General features: G+C 47.4%; 3 protein-coding genes across 4 annotated transcripts in view; 2 read left to right on the top strand and 1 right to left on the bottom strand.

Moving 5' to 3' along the window:
- The window catches only part of ecd (ecdysoneless homolog), a 6,826-nt gene extending 3,506 nt beyond the window's left edge, over nt 1-3,320 (top strand). Inside the window, exons 8-14 of the mRNA XM_084456879.1 lie at nt 1-81; nt 529-614; nt 877-986; nt 1,335-1,593; nt 2,134-2,201; nt 2,287-2,480; nt 2,760-3,320. The exon at nt 1-81 is cut by the window's left edge and continues 45 nt beyond it. Of these exons, the coding sequence (XP_084313005.1) occupies nt 1-81; nt 529-614; nt 877-986; nt 1,335-1,593; nt 2,134-2,201; nt 2,287-2,480; nt 2,760-3,002 (1,041 nt within the window). The 3' untranslated portion in view covers nt 3,003-3,320. The remainder of the gene's footprint in view (nt 82-528; nt 615-876; nt 987-1,334; nt 1,594-2,133; nt 2,202-2,286; nt 2,481-2,759) is intronic.
- A 150-nt stretch (nt 3,321-3,470) lies between these two features.
- Nucleotides 3,471-7,012, bottom strand: LOC311320556 (uncharacterized protein). 2 transcript variants are annotated; one of them, XM_084452330.1, is made up of 5 exons: nt 6,834-7,012; nt 6,271-6,397; nt 5,585-5,798; nt 4,846-5,146; nt 3,471-4,682 (listed from the first exon to the last, which is right to left on the bottom strand). In XM_084452330.1, exons 2-5 carry the CDS (start codon nt 6,303-6,305, stop codon nt 4,291-4,293), a joined length of 942 nt encoding a protein of 313 aa, XP_084308456.1. In that variant the 5' UTR covers nt 6,306-6,397; nt 6,834-7,012; the 3' UTR covers nt 3,471-4,290. The 2 variants fall into 2 exon arrangements, with proteins under 2 accessions (XP_084308456.1, XP_084308457.1); XM_084452331.1 differs by having other exon boundaries at nt 6,271-6,365.
- Nucleotides 7,013-17,214: 10,202 nt separating this feature from the next.
- p4ha1b (prolyl 4-hydroxylase, alpha polypeptide I b) overlaps nt 17,215-20,000 on the top strand; it is a gene marked incomplete at its 5' end in the record, with an annotated part of 11,070 nt that continues 8,284 nt past the window's right edge. The window contains 4 exons of the mRNA XM_084460524.1: nt 17,215-17,306; nt 17,630-17,781; nt 18,204-18,341; nt 19,517-19,756. Coding sequence (XP_084316650.1) covers nt 17,215-17,306; nt 17,630-17,781; nt 18,204-18,341; nt 19,517-19,756 — 622 coding nt within the window. The remainder of the gene's footprint in view (nt 17,307-17,629; nt 17,782-18,203; nt 18,342-19,516; nt 19,757-20,000) is intronic.

Genomic DNA, 20,000 nt, shown 5'->3' with positions numbered 1-20,000 from the left:
TCAGAACCCGACGCCCCCATCAGCTGTGACCCCGTCTGGAAAGGCTTCCTGGACAGCCTGAAGAACAATGACTACTTCACGGTGAGTGGCTCATCAGAATAGTGTGCTGTTTACTAGGGCTGGGTTTAAAGAATTGATTCTGAATCGATTCTGAATCAAATGATTCTGAATCGATTCATGAATCCCCAAATCGATCTTTTATTTAATGAATGAAGGAATGAATAGTTCATTAATTCATTCAATGATTCATTCATTCATTTTTGGAAATCAGTATCGATACCCAGCCCTAGTATTGATGTGTTGCATAACTTGGCAGTCATGTAATTAAAGTTACAGCTAAAAAAAAACTGGTTTTAGTAACACTAACCGAATCGAATCGGATCGTGATAATCGATTCTGAACCTTGTGAATCGGAATCGATTCTTGAAATTCGAATCGATACCCAGCCCTACTGTTTACCTCATAGGACAAACAGAGATCCGCTCCAGTGCTCTTGTGTTCATGCTGGCTGATGCCGTCTGTCTGCAGGGGGAACTAGAGGGCTCCGCACGCTACAAAGAACTGATGACATCAGCACAGAGCTTCTTCAGACAGTCAGTGAACCAAGCACAGAGGTAAGCCTGTTCCACGGACAAGAACAACGGGACATGTGTCTTGTTGTTTCTGTCTAATCTTTTCGTGTGTGTGTGCGTGTGTGTGTGTGTGTGTGTGTGTGTGTGTGTGAGTGTGTGTGTGTGCGCGCGCGCGTGTGTGTGTGCGTCTGCTCGTGTGCATTTGTGTGTGTGTTTGCGTATTTGTGTGTGTGTGTTTGCGCATTTGTGTGTGCGTGCGTGCGTGTGTGCGTGTGTGTGTGTGTGTGTGCGTGCGCGTGTATAGCTCCAGTGGCAGGGCTCCGGGTGAGGAGGTGCTACGGCTCCTGCAGAGTTCTCCTCCCTCAGACCCGGAGGAGCTGAGGAGAATGGAGGCACATCTCCCTCCAGAGGACAGTGAGTGATCACACAACCGTCATACAACCCTACAGTATTTTACTCTCTCCTACAGTATCTCACTACTGTACGCAATGAAAGCTATAGTGTCACTTCTGGACAATGTAAACAAACATTTGGTGACATTTTGAAGATGCCTTATGGCGTTCTGTTGTTTGCCAAAAATAATAAATGTGGGGCAGTAGGCAGTCATAGCTTCCTGTAGAGGGCACTCCAATAACTGACCAATCGCAAGCCCTTTATGAGCTCAGAGGGGCTGCTCAAATTCAGTTAAGGAATGTCTCCGTTTGTCTGTACCTGACTTCTCTGTCTTTTCGTTGTTCTCTCTGTCCATCCATCCGTGTCCAGGCGACAGCTGGCTGGACATCTCGGCCCGGGACCTGGAGAGCCTGTTAGAGGAGAGAGGGGGGAGGGGCATGGGGGCGGGGCTCAGCAGCTCCAAACCCTCCTCCACCAATCGCACGCAGGGGGCCCGGAGCGAGGAGGAGGAGAGGGTGAACCAGAGAGAGGAAGAAGAGGACGCCAGCTACAGTCTGGTTGCTGTGACCCAGGGGATGAAGAACTTTATCAACGCCATGTCCTCACACGAGGGGGCGGAGCTACCCTGGTGAGACAGACGGGACGTTTGCTACAAGCGAGATCCTGAATCTCACCTCTTGGAAGTGTTTAAATGAGGCAAACGTGAGCCGCTTAAAGGCCGTTTCAGATGAGGAGCGATATCCACGCACTGTAATTCATTTTCAATGAGAGGCGAGCGGACAATTTGGGAGCCGCGGACAATCTGGGGCGGAGCGGCAAGCGGGCGCGACCCCGTGAAATTGCCGCGCGTGCTCGTTTCGTGCACACGCCCGCCCGCGACAAGAGCTGAATTGTAGTCAGCTTTCCCCGCGGCGCGCAGGACGCATGCGTCTCCCGCTGATCCGAGCGAGAACGCAGGCGGAATATCGCTCCCCGTCTGAAACGGCCTTTAAGCTCCACATTTGATTGTGACCCTCGGTTTGCTTAGAAGGGGAGGAGGTTTCGGGGTTGAACGCGCTCCGCGGTAACCGGCACAGAAGAAAAGCTACTCTGCGTGTTTTTCCGGCGACCCTGTCGGCTGGTGATAACAACATAGGCGTGCTGCTGTCTCAAATCTGCTCTGTTCCAGGTCCCATTCGAATGAGCCATTCAGCTTAGATGCAGAGTCCATGGCCAGTGCACTGGACAGACTACTGGGTAAGAGACGCATACGCAATGATGCTGATGATATTTGTTGTTGGGATACAGTATCACAGTTCCTCTTTACTTTTTAACACCTCAGGGGCGAAGAACGAGGAGTTGGATTCAGACGATTTAGATGATGATGATGATGATGATGAAGAGGAGGAGGATGAGGGGGAGGGGCTGGCAGGTGAGGAGGCGGGGACAGAGGCTCTAGACGGTTTGAGGAGATACATGGATGAGATGGACCAGGAGCTCCTCGGCACCAACATGGGACAAAGCTTCACCCAGAAGGTAAGGGAGAGTCCGACGATGTGGCCGAGCTGCTGCTGTTTCTTCTTCTTCTTCTTCTTCTTCTTCTTTCTTCTTCTTTCTTCTTCTGCTTTCTTCTTCTTTCTTCTTCTTTCTTCTTCTTCTTCTTTCTTCTTCTTTCTTCTTTCTTCTTCTTTCTTCTTCTTTCTTCTTCTTCCTTCTTCTTCTTCTTTCTTCTTCCTCCTCCTCTTTCTTCTTCCTTTTCCTCAGTTTTATCTCCCTGTGGTATAAAAAGTCCAACTGGGTTCTCTTCTGTCCCAGCGGGATGCAGGAAAGGTGGGCTTGGCCAACAGCTCCACCGGACCCCCGGGATCTAGGGGTCTCCAAGGAGAGGAGGAGGAGGACCAGGAGGAGGACCAGGAGATCCAGCCCCTGGATGTGGACCTGAACCTGGTCACCAACCTCCTGGAGTCCCTCAGCTCCGAGGCGGGCCTGGCCGGACCGGCTTCCAACCTGCTCCAGAGCATGGGCCTCCGCCTGCCCCCCAATACTGACCGCTCCTGATGACCGGAGACGACGCAGACCCCCGCTGACCGCTCCTGATGACCGCCGAGGACATGGCACCAAAACCCAGCACTGCCTGACCACCCACAAGACCAAGAACACGTCACACACCCCAACATGGCACCGGTTCCAATACTAAATCAGCTAGTATTGGTTTAGTATTGGAACCAAATCAGTGACCCAATACAAACCAGACTGGACCCAGGAAGCACCCAGTACTGACTGTTCAGGATGGCTTGGAACAGAGAGTGAATGAACTCTAGTTTGGACAAAACCTTAACCCCTAATAATCATGATCAATAGATTTTGCCATGTTCTGTATAGCACTTCAAGAATAAAGCCGAAATTGTGGTTGTTTAAGTAAAAACTATTTTTTGATGTATTATTAATAAAATATTTAAAATACTTTTGTGTGGTTGTGAGGAAATGTTTCACATCCAGCCGTACTCTGTCAGAGCTTTATTGCACATCACATACAGTAGGTGATCATTAACAGGCCTCTCCATTGTTAGTGAAGCATGTGAGACATGGCACATAGTTAACTTTTATAACTGCCTTTAAAATTCCTTTGAGGTATTCATCTATTTATAGGCATCGGAGAGCTTTACATAACTTCTTACGTCGCAGTGTGTCACGTTATTTATAGGGGTGCACCGATATGAACATTTTGGCTGATGGCAGATATTAACATTGCTATTATGGCCAATAACCGATATTCACCGATGTCGATGTGATCTAGAAACAAGTTTATATGATGATCAAATGTTATACATACTGAAAAAACACATGGAAACACTAGTCTCTAGTTCCAAAACATTTGGAAAAGCCGATAAATCATAGATTTACCACATTGTTTCCTCTCAAAAACAACACACACAACAGCAGCTAGACAGAAATAATCAGCTGTTCACATGGGCCCTGTTTTGCACATCGGACCGATACCGATATATTAAAAAACGACTAACATCGTCCGATACCGATATGATTACCGATATATCGTGCATCCCTAGTTATTTAAGTTATCAGAACACACCGGAGCAGCCGATTGGACGCGTCCTCTCGGTTCCGTCCAGCGTTCTACAATTCTACCGAGGTTCAGAATCGTAGTCCGCTCCGACGGTTGCATTTCTCCCCGTCTCCAGATATGGGTCTGTTACAAACAAAGCCACATCAGGGAGGGTTCACAATGCACCGGTCACAAGTCGAGTCCAAAGCACTGCATCATGGGAGTTGAAGTCTTTGACCGCTGGAGTGTAGGCCACAACGCTGCTTAGTCCAGTATGAACCACTAGAGGCTGTAGAAGGGTTGAGCTAGACCTCGCGCCGTGTGTAGCAGCGCCGCCGCTAGCGGAGAGAACCGCAGCGCCGTCACGTCCACCAGGAAGTGCTGCACCATGCCCAGGAGCAGGATGGCCAGCAAGTAGCCAATGAAGAGGAGGCTGTGCCAGCTGGCCCCGCCCAATGCCCGGGGGCCCTCGGGCTGCAGTAGACACAGGAAGCCCAGCACCAGGCTCTGGTTCACCAGCAGAGTGAAGTACAGGTCAAAGGTCGTGGCCTGGGAGCGCCTGCGCTCGACCTCGGCAGCCTTGGCCATCCAGGCCAATGATAGGCTGTGGAGGAGGAGGGCCAAGGGGGCGTAGACGCACTCCAGAGGCTCCACCCCCAAAAGACCCTGAGAGGCTGCAGGGAGAGGGGGAGGAGTTAGGGTTTCAACCACAGATTAGTGAAACGGCGAATTTAATCTCAGAACCCAGAGCCAAACCTTGAACACTACTACAGTGTTCAAAACACATCTATCAGGATAGATGAGTCTTATCTGAACCTAGATGAACCCGCTACGTACCTGTGATGCTGATGGAGGTGGCGGTTAGCACGGCAAGCAGGCCCACGAGGTGGACCAAAGGCGGCGCCGCCAGCCCCAGGCCGTGGCACCAGCCGACACACAGCAGGGGCAGCAGGCACATGGTGAGGGGGTACAGGCCGGAGTGACCGCTGCTAGCCTGGGCCCACACACCCAGCACGGCCTGGGCACTGTCGCAAATGGAGGGCACTAGCAGTCGCTCGCCCAGGGTCAGGGAGTAGGGCTTCAGCGGAGCCAGACCCACGGCATGGAACACCTGCATGACTAGCAGAGTCACCAGCACCTAAGAAAGATAACACGTCAAAATTCAAATTCGGAAAGCCTTACTGTCGATGAAATTTACATGTTACGATGAAACATATTTATTTAATTTAAATATATCCTTGACATAAAATTTACATTTTGCAAATCTGAGGGTGAGACAAACGGTAAGTCATACTCAGCACAGCGTGTGCATGAACCAACCCCATGCAGTTTACTAACAGTGTTGTAGTTGCAACATAATATTTGAACGGCTGATTATGACTAAAGAGGGACTAGTGTTCAACCATTAACCGACATTGCAGACTTGACAGGAATGAACTAGTTACTCATTACTTGTCCCTTAGTTAAACGTATACCTGGTGATATACGAGTCACACTCTCACTGACTGACGGCCCCTAACCCCCCCCGTAAAACGCCGCCCTGATAAGCGTACGATAGGCAGGCAAAGCAGCAGACCTGGGCAAAACAGATGGGCGCTGCGTACGGGTAGTGATACTGCGGTACGAAGATGCCTGCCACGAAGCATCGCAGTCTGTCCGCCAGGGCGTAGAGCACCACCACCACTAGGGCGGCGCCGAAGCAGAGGACGGGCACCAGGCGCTTCAGGACGTGACTGGAGGAGAGCCTCCTCAAAGCCGAGCGGCACCACCTCCACCTCCTCCACCCTGGACTGGGGGGGGGGGCAGATAGGGAAGGGGATGGTTTGGGACACTTGGCACAGACAGATAGCCTGGGGTAGAGAGTATACTCTATATACTGTATATATAATGTATATATATATATATATATATATATATATAATATATAATGGATGTATAGGCTATAGCCTACATCCATTCTAGAATGGAATTTCCTTGACCTGAAAAATATCTGATTGTGAATCAAAACGTTGTCTGAATAAGAGTATGTGTTGGAGCAAATGAGTACTCAGACCCTAATATATAGGTTACGTCATTTCATTATCTCCTGTGTAGAATCTCTTACTCAATTTGAATGACAGGACAGTAACCCCAACTCTGACCTCTGTTACTACAGAACTTTGGAATGTCTTACTTATACGAGCACTCACAATGAAAGTGAAAAGTGCTTTAGAAATCAAATTAATTATTCATTGTTATTATTACAGTGAGAGTGACTCATACCATTCTGTGAAGTCCCAGGGGTCCGAGACCCCCATCTTGATGCCTGGTGGTGGGGGTGGAGGGTCGAACAGACACCCTCACTACAGGGGAAGGTCCTGCGGACAAACAACCATCAGCCCCGCGCACCCTGGACAAATATAACACCAAACTCTAGGTCACAGTCCACTCACAGATTTACATAGAAAACAATATGGTGTTTGTACATGTCGTATAAGTGTCAGGCTACTCGGCTACTTGTGTATACCTATTCGGTTGTCACTCGATAGTGAGAAAAAAATGCAATAGCAGATAAACATCTTCTGATTTAGGTTACCTCTCAGAGGGCTGTGTTTTTTTAAGGGATTGTATTTCTATCGGGTGTTGTTGGATATAGGCCTAATATAAATCGTTTTTAGCAGCAGTTGATTAAAGTAGATGATTATTTTATCTTAATACATAGTAAATAGGCTACTGAACAATCATTCAGACAACTGCTACTATTTTAGTCTCATTCAAACCAGCCTCTCAATCCCTCAAACGCGATGAACACTACTGATTAATTGAATGAGGCAAAAAAAACTTACCGTTTAGTCTCGTCTGTCCAAACATTTACTTGCTTTTAGATATTCATATTCCACAAAGCTCTTTTGATGCCGTATTCTCCAAGCAGATTGACAACATGAAACACTGAATAGGCTACAGAGAGAGCAGAGAGAGAAAAACAGAAGTCCTCTTGTCAGAGGGTAATATTCTCTTCCTCTGTTTTGTGTACATGGACAGGAGGAGATTGTCCTTCTGTAACTGACTGAGCGCCCAGTTAGCCATTGACATCCCTACGGACTTTGTACTGGTGTGCTACGAGATTAGAGAATGATATAGGCTACTAATATTTCTCTATACTAGGCGGGCAAATTAACCTAAATTATAAACTTTTTATGGCATCAAATTCAAACTGTTTGCGATATGAAACAGTTTGACCTCTTTTAAATCTTTAAAAAAAAAAGTTTCTTCTTTCTCTGTGCTAAATCATTATTCATTTGGTTTCAAACTTGGAACGTAGTTTGCGCATGTTTAACTCACTGATTCAGAAGTGGTATATATTTATTGGTCCGAATCCCTATGTGTTATTCATGCTGCAGCTCTGCAGATCTGCTTGAGACTGACTCTTGAGTATATTCTGCTTGTACCCCCCCCTCAACCCCCTCCCCCTCTCACGCACGCCAGAAGGCACGCACGCACACACACACACACACACACACACACACACACACACACACACACACACAAGCACCTCACATTTGCCTTTCAAAGCAGCCCAGATGTGAGTGATGGGCCATACGCAGCCATCTGTGTGATGCCAAACACAAATATATGTTGTCTAGAGAGACAGCTAGGCTCCATGTCCTGGGTTGATTAAGCAAACAAGCAACCTTATGTGCAGTAGCCAGGGAGCTATAGCCTAGCAGCTGGCCAGGTCACACTAGCTTATGGCCCTGCTCTTTATATGATGTGGTCATTAACGATGGTTGATGATTGATTAGCTGACATAAGCTGATGTTTACGGAGGACATTGTAGCCTACCACGTGACCTAGCTAGAAATAGGTAGATGACGTCACGTCATGCTCTCATGGTTTCAACATCAACAGGTAAACATGCTATACATCAGCTTTGATTATGCATAATACATGTATTAAAGTGACATTATGGAACTATAGCCTATGCTTTCACACAGGTCATTGTCCCTCTCGATTTATCATAGCAATATAGAAATATCTAAATGCTTAAAATCCTACATATCATGGGTTTTAGTGTAAATAAGTGACTAAATAAGTGAATAAGTGCGGGTGAGTTGAAGAGGTTGAGGGTGGGACTTCTAAAGGTGAGGAGTTGCAGGGGCGTGTGCATGGATGTATAGGGAGGGAAAGTCATCTCAGCGCCCCCTAGTGGTAGCGTTCCTAATGCCGAGAGAATGAATGGGATTTCTCATAGACACGTCTTTTGAAAAATTATATCTTGGTCGACACCGAAAAGTTAGTAGAATGCCTTAAACGGCAAATACTTGTAGACAAACTTTATTGATTCTGGTGATCATAGTTGATTTTCAATCACAATCCGAATTATGAAAATATTTTTCTTAAATTCCATTGACTTTGACTGGAGGAATGGAGCAATTTCGAAAATTTGAAAGAAGGCGAAATACTGTTTGAAATTCTCACAGTTGGTAGATTATTAATGTAAAAACACTCACAAGTTTTTGTTTTGATAACTTCGCCTGACTGCACTGGCTCCCCATGATCTGCAGTGTACACTTGTATGAATCTGGCGTTATAGACTATGTTGAATGAACAAATGGGGTTGTCCTGCATGCAAACAATGTTCATGTCTTTGGAGAACAACGGGCCTGTTTGTCTCCGTGTATTAGAGCCGTCATGGTAGGCTACTCAGATTATATAGGATCCGTTCAGCGCGCAGCAGGAGCAACTGTCAGTCAGTAAACAGCTCCCCCTGCAGGGAGATGAGTGGTACTGCTGGCAACCAAACCAAAACAACACTCCTCTCCACAGTCAGACGCGATATAGAGAGATAGACCTACAAAAGGCCCAGTAAAGTGCATCAATTCTCTTGATTGTGTGTGCGTGTGTATGTGTGTTACATTACATTAATTTAGTGGACGTTTTTTATCCAAAACGACTTGCAATAAGTGCATTCAACGTAGGAAGCGGACTATTACACACCAGAATTCATAAATGCATCTCTTTCTGAATAAGCATCTTAGAGCTTATTCTTGTGCTTAAGTAAAAGTTCAGGAACAGCGAAATAAGTAGCCTAGGTCGGGGTAGGCCTATTTCCTGAAGAGGTGAGTTTTCAGCCTGCAGCGAAAGATGGGCAGCAACATCAGTGGGGATAACACGTCTGAAATGATTTATCTACGCTATTTCTGATAGCTTGCTCGATTGTCTCCTTGAGACAGGTCAGGAAATCATTTTTACAGTTCATCTTCTTTGGCCCTCCGAGTGAACTTCTTTTTTGTGCGTGGCTGGAAGCCATCGCACCATAGATAGTATTTGTCCAGTTGTCACTCCCTCTCACCTTTCCTCCCTCTGTCATGTTGTTGACCTGCAGTTCAATGTTGCCACCACAGGAGGCAGTGGTCCCAGCACACCAAAATAAATACACTATGACACTGTATATTTTCTAGATCCTTGGTGGTGCAGTGGATAAAGTGCCTGACTGCCATGCATAAGGTCTGGGGATCAAGCCCTGGTGTGGAAGATTTTCTTTTGTGACTGGATGTTATAGAAGCTATGTAAAATGTGGTTACCTGGTGGTGCTATGTCAGTTATTGAATTTATGTGCAGTAATAGAACATTTGAAATTATACCTACAGTATAGGTGTCTCAGTAATTGCACCCATTATATATTAGGCTATACTTTGTATGTATTTACCAGGTAAATGTTTAGTAATTGGGGGACTATGAAAGGAAGGGTTACCCAAAAAATGTTCAGAGTAAGTTAATTTAGCAATAGAAATCCATAAGCCTAGGGCCAATGATATAGACAATAAACTACTGGTGGAATGGTGGTGGAGCAATAGCGGGAGCATTTTGGATTATTAGCGGACTGCTGTCCCTGACGCTAATAATCCGCCAGAGGTCCGCTTGCCATTCGATGTGCAAATGGCCAGGAACCCGCCAGCATTCGGCCGGAGGTCCGCCTGCTCGTCCATCAGGTACCCGCTGTAAGTCCGCTGTAAGTCCGCTAGCCTTATGTTATATTCCGCTGGAGGTCTGCCAGCTCGTCCATCAGGTACCCGCTGTAAGTCCGCTGTAAGTCCGCTGTAAGTCCGCTAGCCTTGTGTTATATTCCGCTGGAGGTCTGCCAACTCGTCCACCGGGGATCCGTTGTAGGTCCACTAGCCCTGTGTTACCCTTACCTTTGTCCAGAAACAGAAGTTGAACCAATTGCAGCAAAATAGCTAACGTTACAGGAATCATCAGTTTAACTGCTTTAGCCACTGACCGCTACCATTAATGTTATGGAAGCTGCTGCTAGTTGTTGTGAGCTCATGAGCTTATTGGCTATCCCGCTCTTATTGTGCTGGATTAGCATTGGAGGCATTGGAACTGATGTGTCCAGGCGACAAGACCTATCTTAATTTATCAGACATTATTCCATGTAGTTTCAATTCACAGCTATTTCAGTGCCATGACTAGCTTCTGTCCTACCAGTGCTGAACAGAAACAAGCCAGCCATCCACATAAGCCAGGCTGGACCTGGCCTGGTTTTTTGTTGCTTCCCATGGAAAATTAGGAGTATGATCACATTCTCCCCTCTCTTCCTCTCAGTAAAGCACATCGTGTTGCCTTTGTGTATAAAATGCGCAATACAAATACAATTTGATTTAATTTGATGGACAGTTCGCGGTGCGGGCATCCTTTCCCTGGGAGGAGCAGCAGCCCAGTCTCCAGGTTAAGCTTGAGGTGGTGTGCCGCCATTCACTCCGAGATGTCAGTCAAGCACGCAGCAATACGTGCCTCCACTTGCGTCTTAGAGGGAGGGGGGGCAAGACCAGCTGGATGTCATCGGCATAACAATGGTAAGAGAATAAGCCAAGCAAGCGTGTGTGTGTGTGTGCGTATGTGATCCTGTATGTGAATGTTCTTATTGCCCGGGCAGCAGGGAGTGAGCCTAAACCTGAGTGGAGGAGACGCCGGCGAGAAGGCCAGGGTGGAGCGGGGTTAACTTGTCAGTCCGGGGCCAGCCCGGCCTGTAGGCTACGACTTCAACTACATCCTCACCCTAGACTGACGAAGTGCAGAGAAGAAGCGCTGACACGTGCACACACACACACACACACACACACACACACACACACACACACACACTCACTCACTCACTCACTCACTCACTCACTCACTCACTCACTCACACACACACACACACACACACACACACACACACACACACACACACACACACACACACACACACACACACACACTGAAGCTCCTCCCCTCTCCAGCGGGCAGGAATTCTTCCCCTGTAGAAACACTGGGAGTTGAATCATTGTAGCCGGCATAGGCTACTCTTCAATTAGAAGACTAGGTCTTTAGCTTACATGGGAAAGATTTAGCAACAAAATGTTTGATGTGACCACTTCAACACCTTGTTTAGACTTGGGTTTTAAAACAGCCTACGTTTTGGGCGATCAGATCACAAGGGAACAGCGAGATGAAGCCGTTTACACCTGTCTATCATTTGTGTCCCGCTGACCACTTGTGTTCATATAGTAGGGTAACCATAGTTACTCCCTCCTGCCTGCGTGTCACACAGCTGCTGTCAAATCATTAATCAGTCGGTTTGAAGTTGATCCCCCAAAAAGTGCGCATGAAAGCAACCGATGTTATTTGAAGAACTAATGTAGGCTACAGGACAACTGTTTCGACTGAGAGGACAAAAGACATTTGCGACTTGCAAAAGAGCAAAGGATATAAGTCGAAAAAATGAGAAATGATCCCCAAGGCATGAGCACGGCCAGTGGGCTTTTCCAGCGGTCACACTGAAGTAACACCTTCAACAAAAGTTTGGGAACGCCGCCCTAAAATGCCTCCCCCAAAAACCTCGAAACGAGTGCGTATGTGAGCTTCTGCACGTAGTCCTCGCATTTTTTGGAGGAAACTAGCCGCCAGATGGCGAACCGAACACCGGCACGCCGACAATATAGGCAGGCTCACTGTTTACGCAGTGGTAAACGGCATCAAGCGCCAAGCAAGAGAGAAAGACGCAGATAACTATTAGGCTGCGGACGGGAGTCACCAAGGATACTTTTCTCTGCTGATTATCACTCTATCAACGTGCCTCTTCCAGGATCAATTTGGTATGATCCCAGTATTATTATCTGTAAATGTGCCGGGTTAGTGCTCAGTCTTCCCATATCGCTTGTCTCTTTACTTATTTCAATATAGTTTAGTTTTGAGTTATTTATTTTCACATTTACTAGCGTTATTATACAGTAGCAGACATGAAAACTATTCCGCCGCTACTTTATTAAAGTCCTTACGCTGCGTAAAATTCCGTTGCAACGTGGGTAGGTTAGGCTACCCATGGTCTTCCTATAGACTAACTGCACGTTTTTTCGTATTTGTACTGTGAAGACAGCATACTTTTTAGACAGTAGCCTACTGGAATTGTATTGGAAAGGTCCCGCAGGAATAATTCGTCGTGTGCCTGTCTAATAATGTAATATATATATAAAAGGACATTCAATTATGATCTAGTGATTCGGTTATTGTAACGGTGTTCTACAAATTAGGTTGCAGTGATTTGTTTAATATTTGCGCACGTATGAAACCTTACTTAATTTATGATGATGATAATGATGATTATCTGATATGCTTGAGATTTTTGCGTAGCAGACTGTCGCAGTTAATCAACAAGCTGTCAGAATCTCATTAGTTCAGGAGCCTTTCAGCTGGTAGCAGTTGGTATCACGTTTTCACGTTTCCCGAAGCCGGTAGCAGGAATTCACTCAAATGTGGAGTTCTCCTTTCTTTCGGGGGAGGGGCGAAGACGTGGCAGCCCTCTTCTCTAGTTCTGGAACTTTCACTCAGCCCGTCCTCATCATATGGACGTCGTTGACGCTGTTAACGTCGACTTTTAAGAGGTTGACTGAGTTTGACGACACACTTTTTTCTCTTTTATAATAATTTAGTTTCAGAGTTGCTGCAGTAACACTGGAGCTGTATTGTTTTACAGCCTACAAGAATCATCATCATCATCACCTGACGCCTGATTTAATGAGCACCTTTTTGGGATGATAGACATCTGTGGATCTCTGATTTGACACTGCATGCTCTATTGAAGGTGTCTGATTGGTACAGTAATATGTTTGTAGCCTAGAGGCCTACTTTTTCTCTATTTGTCTGCCTCTCTGTTTCTGTAGGCCTACTTTCATGACATATTGGGTCTTGTCAGGTCAACCATCGCTGATAAAGACAACTATCATCACATCTCAGGCAATATATGACTATGGGTTGCTAAGTATATGTTTTGAAATGTAGGCATACCAATTGGTGTGAGCAAATATTATTTTCCCTTTTTTAAATTCAACACTTCATACCACTATCTGTGGTTTTGGGTGTTGCGGATTTAACAGAACCTGAGGAGATAGGGGTGCTCCAACCTCAGGAATGGAACTCTATTCGTGCGGTCGGTGTGTTATCTGCCGTCTTCTCTGTGTGCTTCCAGGCAGATCCTTTATCTGTCATAATCGGTGTCTTAGAAGGTTCACTGCATAACACCTCCCAGTAGTTCAGAGCATAGGAGGTGTGGCTGAGTACATGAACCACAAGCAATACAGGAAGTAGTCTAGCAATACAGGAAGTAGTCGTTGTCCCTCCGACCACTTAGAGGTCATAACCACGTTGACCTGGTGAGGACGGGTAGCCTACAGTGCATTGTTAAAGCTAACTTAAGAACAAGAGGCTTCCTCTGCCCCCCCCCCACCCCCCAAAGTACAGGCCACTCCGAGAGGATTCTGAGATCCTGGTCTACTGTCTGTCCTGAATGCTCTATCGCTAATGACAGACTGCGAGGATGGGGTCAGGGAGGGACACACATGGTCTAGCTTAGAATCATGTGTGACTGATTGAACCTGATGGACGTGTTGACGTTTCCCAGGTAACACGGGGTAATGAGAGGGTGGTCATAAGGGCTTAACTCCACAGAAGCGTTCAGCCCCCAGTATTAACCCTTTGATGCTCAGACTTTTTGATGCTCAGACTTATTGGACAGGACACTTTACTCTTTATCTAGAGAGACATACTCCTTATTTGACTGACGCTGTTGTGCATGTTTGGTACAATCTTGGCATCCTAGGCTACCTTTTTGGGGGTATATACAATCATGCAGGGTTTTTCCTGCATAGAGGGTTTTTTGCCGCCCCCCAAAGAGATTTTAGCCAGAGACAAAGGAAAGTCACCAGTGCCAAAATGCTAAAGATTTAGAATAAAAATAGCAATTCAAATCCTCTCCAAATGTGTTTGATAGCTTGTTTCAGTGCATTGTCCATGGTTTGGACCACTAGTAATCGAGATCAGCAAAGAATATAGATCTATGCTGGTATATTTTTTTTAAAGTGTGCGCATCACCCCCCAAAGACCCATTCAGAGCCAGAAAAAATCCTCATATAATGTTTATTTTGTTGTGTTGCACTCTTGATAAGAGCTAATATCTATCTATCATGCAGGGGTGGAGAAGACAGCTGCAAGTCCAAACGGATTAATGCCCCAAAGTTCTAGAATGCGGAGGCAACATACAACATTGGCACATTCTCAGTCAGTTTTGCATATAAACTGGTTTGTGCTGGGACTGGTTGCTTTAAGATGTTACCAAATATCTCTGTCTCTCTCCACAGATATCGGTTCTCGTTAGTTGTTGTTTGCTAGACTACTCAAAAGTGACACTTTATTCCAAGGTCTCGGTTCCAGAACTTGCATAACATTATCGTAAGAACCAGCGTCTGTCATAGTGTCATTCCTGTAATTTCCCAGGCGGTGGTTTTGATAGTTTGATGGTGGATTGAGACTTCCTGGTCTGGCTAACAGTGGCGCTGTGTTGCGGTGCCAGCCTAGCAGAGAAGACGTGTGGGACTGTAGCCTACTGTATTCTCACCATGGAAACACTACATATCTGTTCCGACAGCTCGCCCTCTCTCCACTCCCCCTCTGACCTGAATAGGATGCTATCATGTTTGTATTTCTTTTTATTTCTACACTTTTTCTCTACTTGCCCGAGCCTGTTCTCAGTTCTCAGACATTTCACAAGTACAAAAAAGATGCTCATTTGTTTGAGTGATGCCAGGGGCTGTGTACTCTACAGTGTGCCCTTTACTTTGACAGTGGATTACGATTATTCATGCTTCATATTAACCACCTGGCACTAGTCCTTCTGTTTTTATACCCCGAAGAGGTATTACTGATACCAGTATCACACTCAAGGCTTGTTTTTCTTGGTGTCCTCGATTTCCCTTACCTCACAGACATTCTTTCATAAAACAGCTAGAAGTTCTCAGCTACAGCGATAGGTTTCTGGTTGAACCTCGATAGCTGCTCTCGTTCTGAACCCAGATCCGTCCGAGCTGAACACTGTCCAGCTGTCCAGGAGGGACCGCTGCCATCGTCGGGGTTTGTTTTGATTAGTAGTATTCATCTGTGTGCATCTTTGTGCACTCTAGTCGTGTTTCTCCTATGAAGTATTTAGCCCATGTTTACTGCTCTGTATATGTTCTTAGCCAACGGACAAATATTTTCCCGAAGCTTGCTCGATCGTCTCGTCGAGAGGGGTCAGGGAAGAATTTTTACAGCTCACTTATCTGGCCCCTGGGTGAAACAGTTTTTTTGCTTCTCTCTGGAATATGTAGGGGTGGGACCTATGCCCAACCCCCCACCATTGCTCTCTGTGAAGCGCATTGTGTTGCCTCTGTGTGTGAAATCCGCTATGTAAATAAAGTTTGATTTGATTTGCATCTGCTGAAGAGGCCTCGGCACAGCCACTGGTTTTTTGTTTTGAAGCCCCAGGCCTAATAGGGCGGCGTGTTTGAGGGAGCGCACTTCCTGTAGGTGATTTCTATGTGGTGAATGAAGGGCCTCTCTGGTTCCACCCTCCCTCTATCCCACTCCCTGCTCTTCCCCTTCCCTGCCCTGAGAGGAACCGGGAGCAGTCATGTTTGCTCAAACAAGACACCCAGTAACACTACCCCCCCCCCCCCCCCACACACACACACACAAGCTGTGCGTACGCGCTCTCCAAACCAGGCATTCAGTGGCCGCAACACCAACAAGGGGCTGTATTTATAGTGTGGTGGGTGTGAGGGTAGGACTCGAGGCCTTTGAGGATCTCATTCAGATTACATCGCCTTAGACTCTTAACACTACCTCCACCTCTGTCCTTCTCTGACCTCTGACCTCCACCATTCCAGAGACGTCCCTGTACATTTACCCCCCCGCATTCTCTTTCTAGATTTAGTCAGTCTGGTTTCATTGCCGTCCCCTCCAGCTCACCGACCGACTTTTTCGTCAGAGGCTGTACCCTGTGAGCCGTACCTGTGTTTTTTGGGAGTTGAGGGTTCAGGACTTGAGGTCGACGCTGTGGTATAGTGTCTCCACAAGACAGCGAGGCCCTCGAGAACGGTCCACTGGAATCTCACCTCTAGAATTAGATTAGACTCTCACTTCTATTCAAAAGCTGTTGACGCCAGTTGGCAAAATTCAGTGGCGGAAAGAAATTCTGTGTATTTTCCCTCGAGCACAAAGGATAGACGCGTCAGGTTCTGCGCGATCTCATTGCTCTTTGTAAAAAGGGTGGAGAAAATTCCTGCATATTGGAATCATGCTTCTGTCTTTGTTGCAACACCCTCTACAGTATGTCTTTGTTAAAATGCACAATAAAGACCTTGGTGGTGGAAATACCGCAAGATCGTGAGTTGGCAGCGTTATTCCAGGGTGCTTGTATTTTTCTAGCTGCTAGAAAAATACAAGCACCCTGGAATAACACTGCCAACTCATAGATAGACTCATAGATAGAATCTAGCATATTCTTCACACCTGGCTGAAGGCTTTGGATGTGCGTACTTCCCTCTTCAACTCTTTTGTTCTGCGTGTCAGTGTTTTCAGGATGGAGCTGTGGTGTTCGTGGGTTGTCCTGGTGGTGAGCTGCCTCCTCCAGACCCTCTCAGCCCACAAAGACTTCTTCACATCTATAGGTGAGATTCCTTCTCCTCATACAACTCGTCCATGCTGCCGCCACCCGGTTTAACCCTCACAAAAGCTCCAACAAGTTTCCTAAAAACCCAGGTCTTAAATCGAGACATTAGAGACACTCTCTCATAGACATTTGGACTTTTGTTTCTTGCAGTGCAGGTATTCACACGTGTCTGTCTGTCTGTCTGTCTGTCTTTAGGTCATATGACAGATTTGCTGTACACAGAGAAGGACCTGGTCGCCTCACTGAAGGACTACATCACAGCAGAGGAGAACAAACTGGAGAAAGTCAAACAGTGAGTCTTCCCTCTGGCTACACACTCTCCATATCTCTCACTCCCTCTTTCTCTCTTTCTCTCTCTCTCTCTCCTCTCTCTCTCTCTCTTTCCCTCTCTCTCTTTCTCTCTCTCTTTCCCTTTATCCCCCTCAAACCTCTCTCTCCCTTTCTCCCTCTTTCCCTTTCTTCCCCCTCAAACCTCTTTCTCTCTCTCCCTTTCTCTCTCTCCCTTTCTTCCCCTAAAACCTCTCTCTCTCTCTCTCTCTCGCTCTCCTCTCTCTGTCTCTACCCTTCCCCCCCATCCATTGAATAGGTCAACATCTCTCCTCTCTCTCCCACCAGATGGGCAGAGAAGCTGGACACTCTGACCGTCGCCGCCACCCTGGACCCCGAGGGCTTCCTGGGGCACCCGGTGAACGCCTTCAAGCTGATGAAGAGGCTGAACACGGAGTGGGGTACCCTGGAGAGCCTGGTGCTCAAGGACACGGCTGACGGTGAGGAACGCCACGGTGGCGATAGAACGACCACACCGCACGTGTCCCTGGTTGGTGATATTCAAAGGTTGGCGGTGGGGTTTGACAGTGTTTACAGCGAATGTTTATCGGTTTCTCTCTCTCTCATTCTCTCTCTCTTTCTCTTTCTTTCCCTTTCTCCCCACTCAAACCTCTCTTTCTCTCTCTCCCTCTCTCTCTCTTTCCCTTTCTCTCCCTAAAACCCCACTCTCTCTCTTCTTCTCTCTCTCTTTCCCTTTCTCCCGCCCAAACCTCTCTCTCTCTCTTTCTCTCTCTTTCCCTTTCTCCCCCTCAAACCTCTCCCTCTCTCTCTCTCTCTCTCTCTCTTTCCCTTTCTCCCCCCTCAAACCTCTCTCTCTCTCTCTCTCTCTCTCTCTCTCTCCTTCTCTCTCTCTCTTTCTCAGGCTTCATCTCTAACCTGACCCTCCAAAGGCAGCAGTTCCCTACAGATGAGGACCAGACGGGGGCCGCGAAAGCTCTGCTCCGACTGCAGGACACCTACAGACTGGACGCCAACACCATCTCTACTGGAGACCTGCCTGGTCAGCGAGGGGTGGTGGCAGGGCCGGACTGGCCATGTGGCGTACCGGGCAAATGCCCGGTGGGCCGGACCTACTTGTGGGCCGATCTAAAAAAAAAAAAAAAAGAGCTAACGAACGGCCCATAGAGCAGGGACAGCGGCCCATTGGTCCATCCTCTATAGTGACACTGGGCTGGCCCAATCATATGTAGGCCCCACCCCTCCCTCTGTTAGTTTCAGGTGTCAAGAAATCGCGCAGCACCCCCCCCGTCAACAAATCGCGCAGCACCCCCCTCCCCCCATCAACAAATCGCGCAGCACCGCAGCCCCCCCCCCCCCCCCCCCGTCAACAAATCGCGCAGCCCCCCCCCCCCCCCCCCCGTCAACAAATCGCGCAGCCCCCCCCCCCCCCCGTCCCGTCAACAAAACGAAACTGAAGGTGTTCCATCTCACCGCGTCGGCTCGGCTAGTGGCCTGGCTGGGGCTACATTTCCCGGCAGGAAATATTCACCCAGTCCAGCCCTGTGGGCCGGTCTGGGCCAAAAATGCCAGGGCCGATTTTTTGTCCCAGTCCAGCCCTGGGTGGTGGTGGTGGGGGGGGGGGGGGGGGGTTGGGGTGGGGTGGGGTGGGGTGGTAAGGGGACAACACTTGGTTGGTTGTGTTCAATGAACATTAATTCTGTCTACATGTGTGACCACCACTGGAGGTTTGGTCCTGATGTAGGGCAAGGTCATTTTTCAGTTTGTTTTTTTGTTTGTTTGTTTTTGGGGTTTCAGATTATGAAAGTGTAAATTGTACGCTTTCAGATGAGCATTGACATCTGCAAATATTTGAAGAAGATATGCTTCTGTGAATGTCGGTACGCCTGAAATCACTAAGCAGAGAAAAAGGGCTTCAAAGATTCAGAGCTGTTCACACTTCTCACAGGACATGGACCTTTGACGACACAATATGACTATTTAGTGATCCTAAAACTGTTTGTTTTATTGAGTGGGTTCTTTGCAAATTAAATTTTCATAATATGAAAAAAATGAAAACAGTAAAACAAATAATAAAAAAAAAAAAAGTATTTTGCCCTCTAGCACAAATTTGAAGACGCCTACATCAGGACCAGACCTTCAGCGGCGGTCACATATGTTACCCTTTCTTCACTGGGCCACAGATAATCCTCCTAATCTCCCTCCCTCCATCCCCAGGAGTGACTATCAAGAGCCACATGACGGTGGAGGACTGCTACGAGCTGGGGAAGATCGCGTACACCGACTCGGACTACTACCACACAGAGCTGTGGATGACTCAGGCCCTGAGACAGCTGGACCAGGGAGAGGAGTCGTCTATAGACGCGGTCACCCTGCTGGACTACCTCAGCTACTCGCTCTACCAGCAGGGGGAGCTAGAGAAAGCCCTGGAGCTCACGAAGAGGCTGCTCTCTCTGGGTGGGTCACGGCGCCAGCGTCGCGGGCCTGTGCAGCTCTCTCACAGCCTGATGGGGGCGCTCACGGGCGTGATTCTCAATGTGGGTCTGAATTTGCTGGAAAACTGGTCAAATCGGGAGAACTGATTACCGTAGTACTGTAGAATACTGTGCTTTGGAAGTGCGATACTGGGCCAGGTTTCCCAGAAGCTTCTTTCGTTAAGAGGCTCTTGAGCCATTCATTTAGAGCGTTCTGATTGGTCAAC

This window comes from Borostomias antarcticus, assembly GCF_949987555.1.
Source record: "Borostomias antarcticus genome assembly, chromosome: 2".
In the NCBI taxonomy this organism is placed as follows: domain Eukaryota; kingdom Metazoa; phylum Chordata; class Actinopteri; order Stomiiformes; family Stomiidae; genus Borostomias; species Borostomias antarcticus.
The sequence above is the reverse complement of the archived record's forward strand: the minus strand, read 5'-3'. Positions and strand labels throughout refer to the sequence as shown.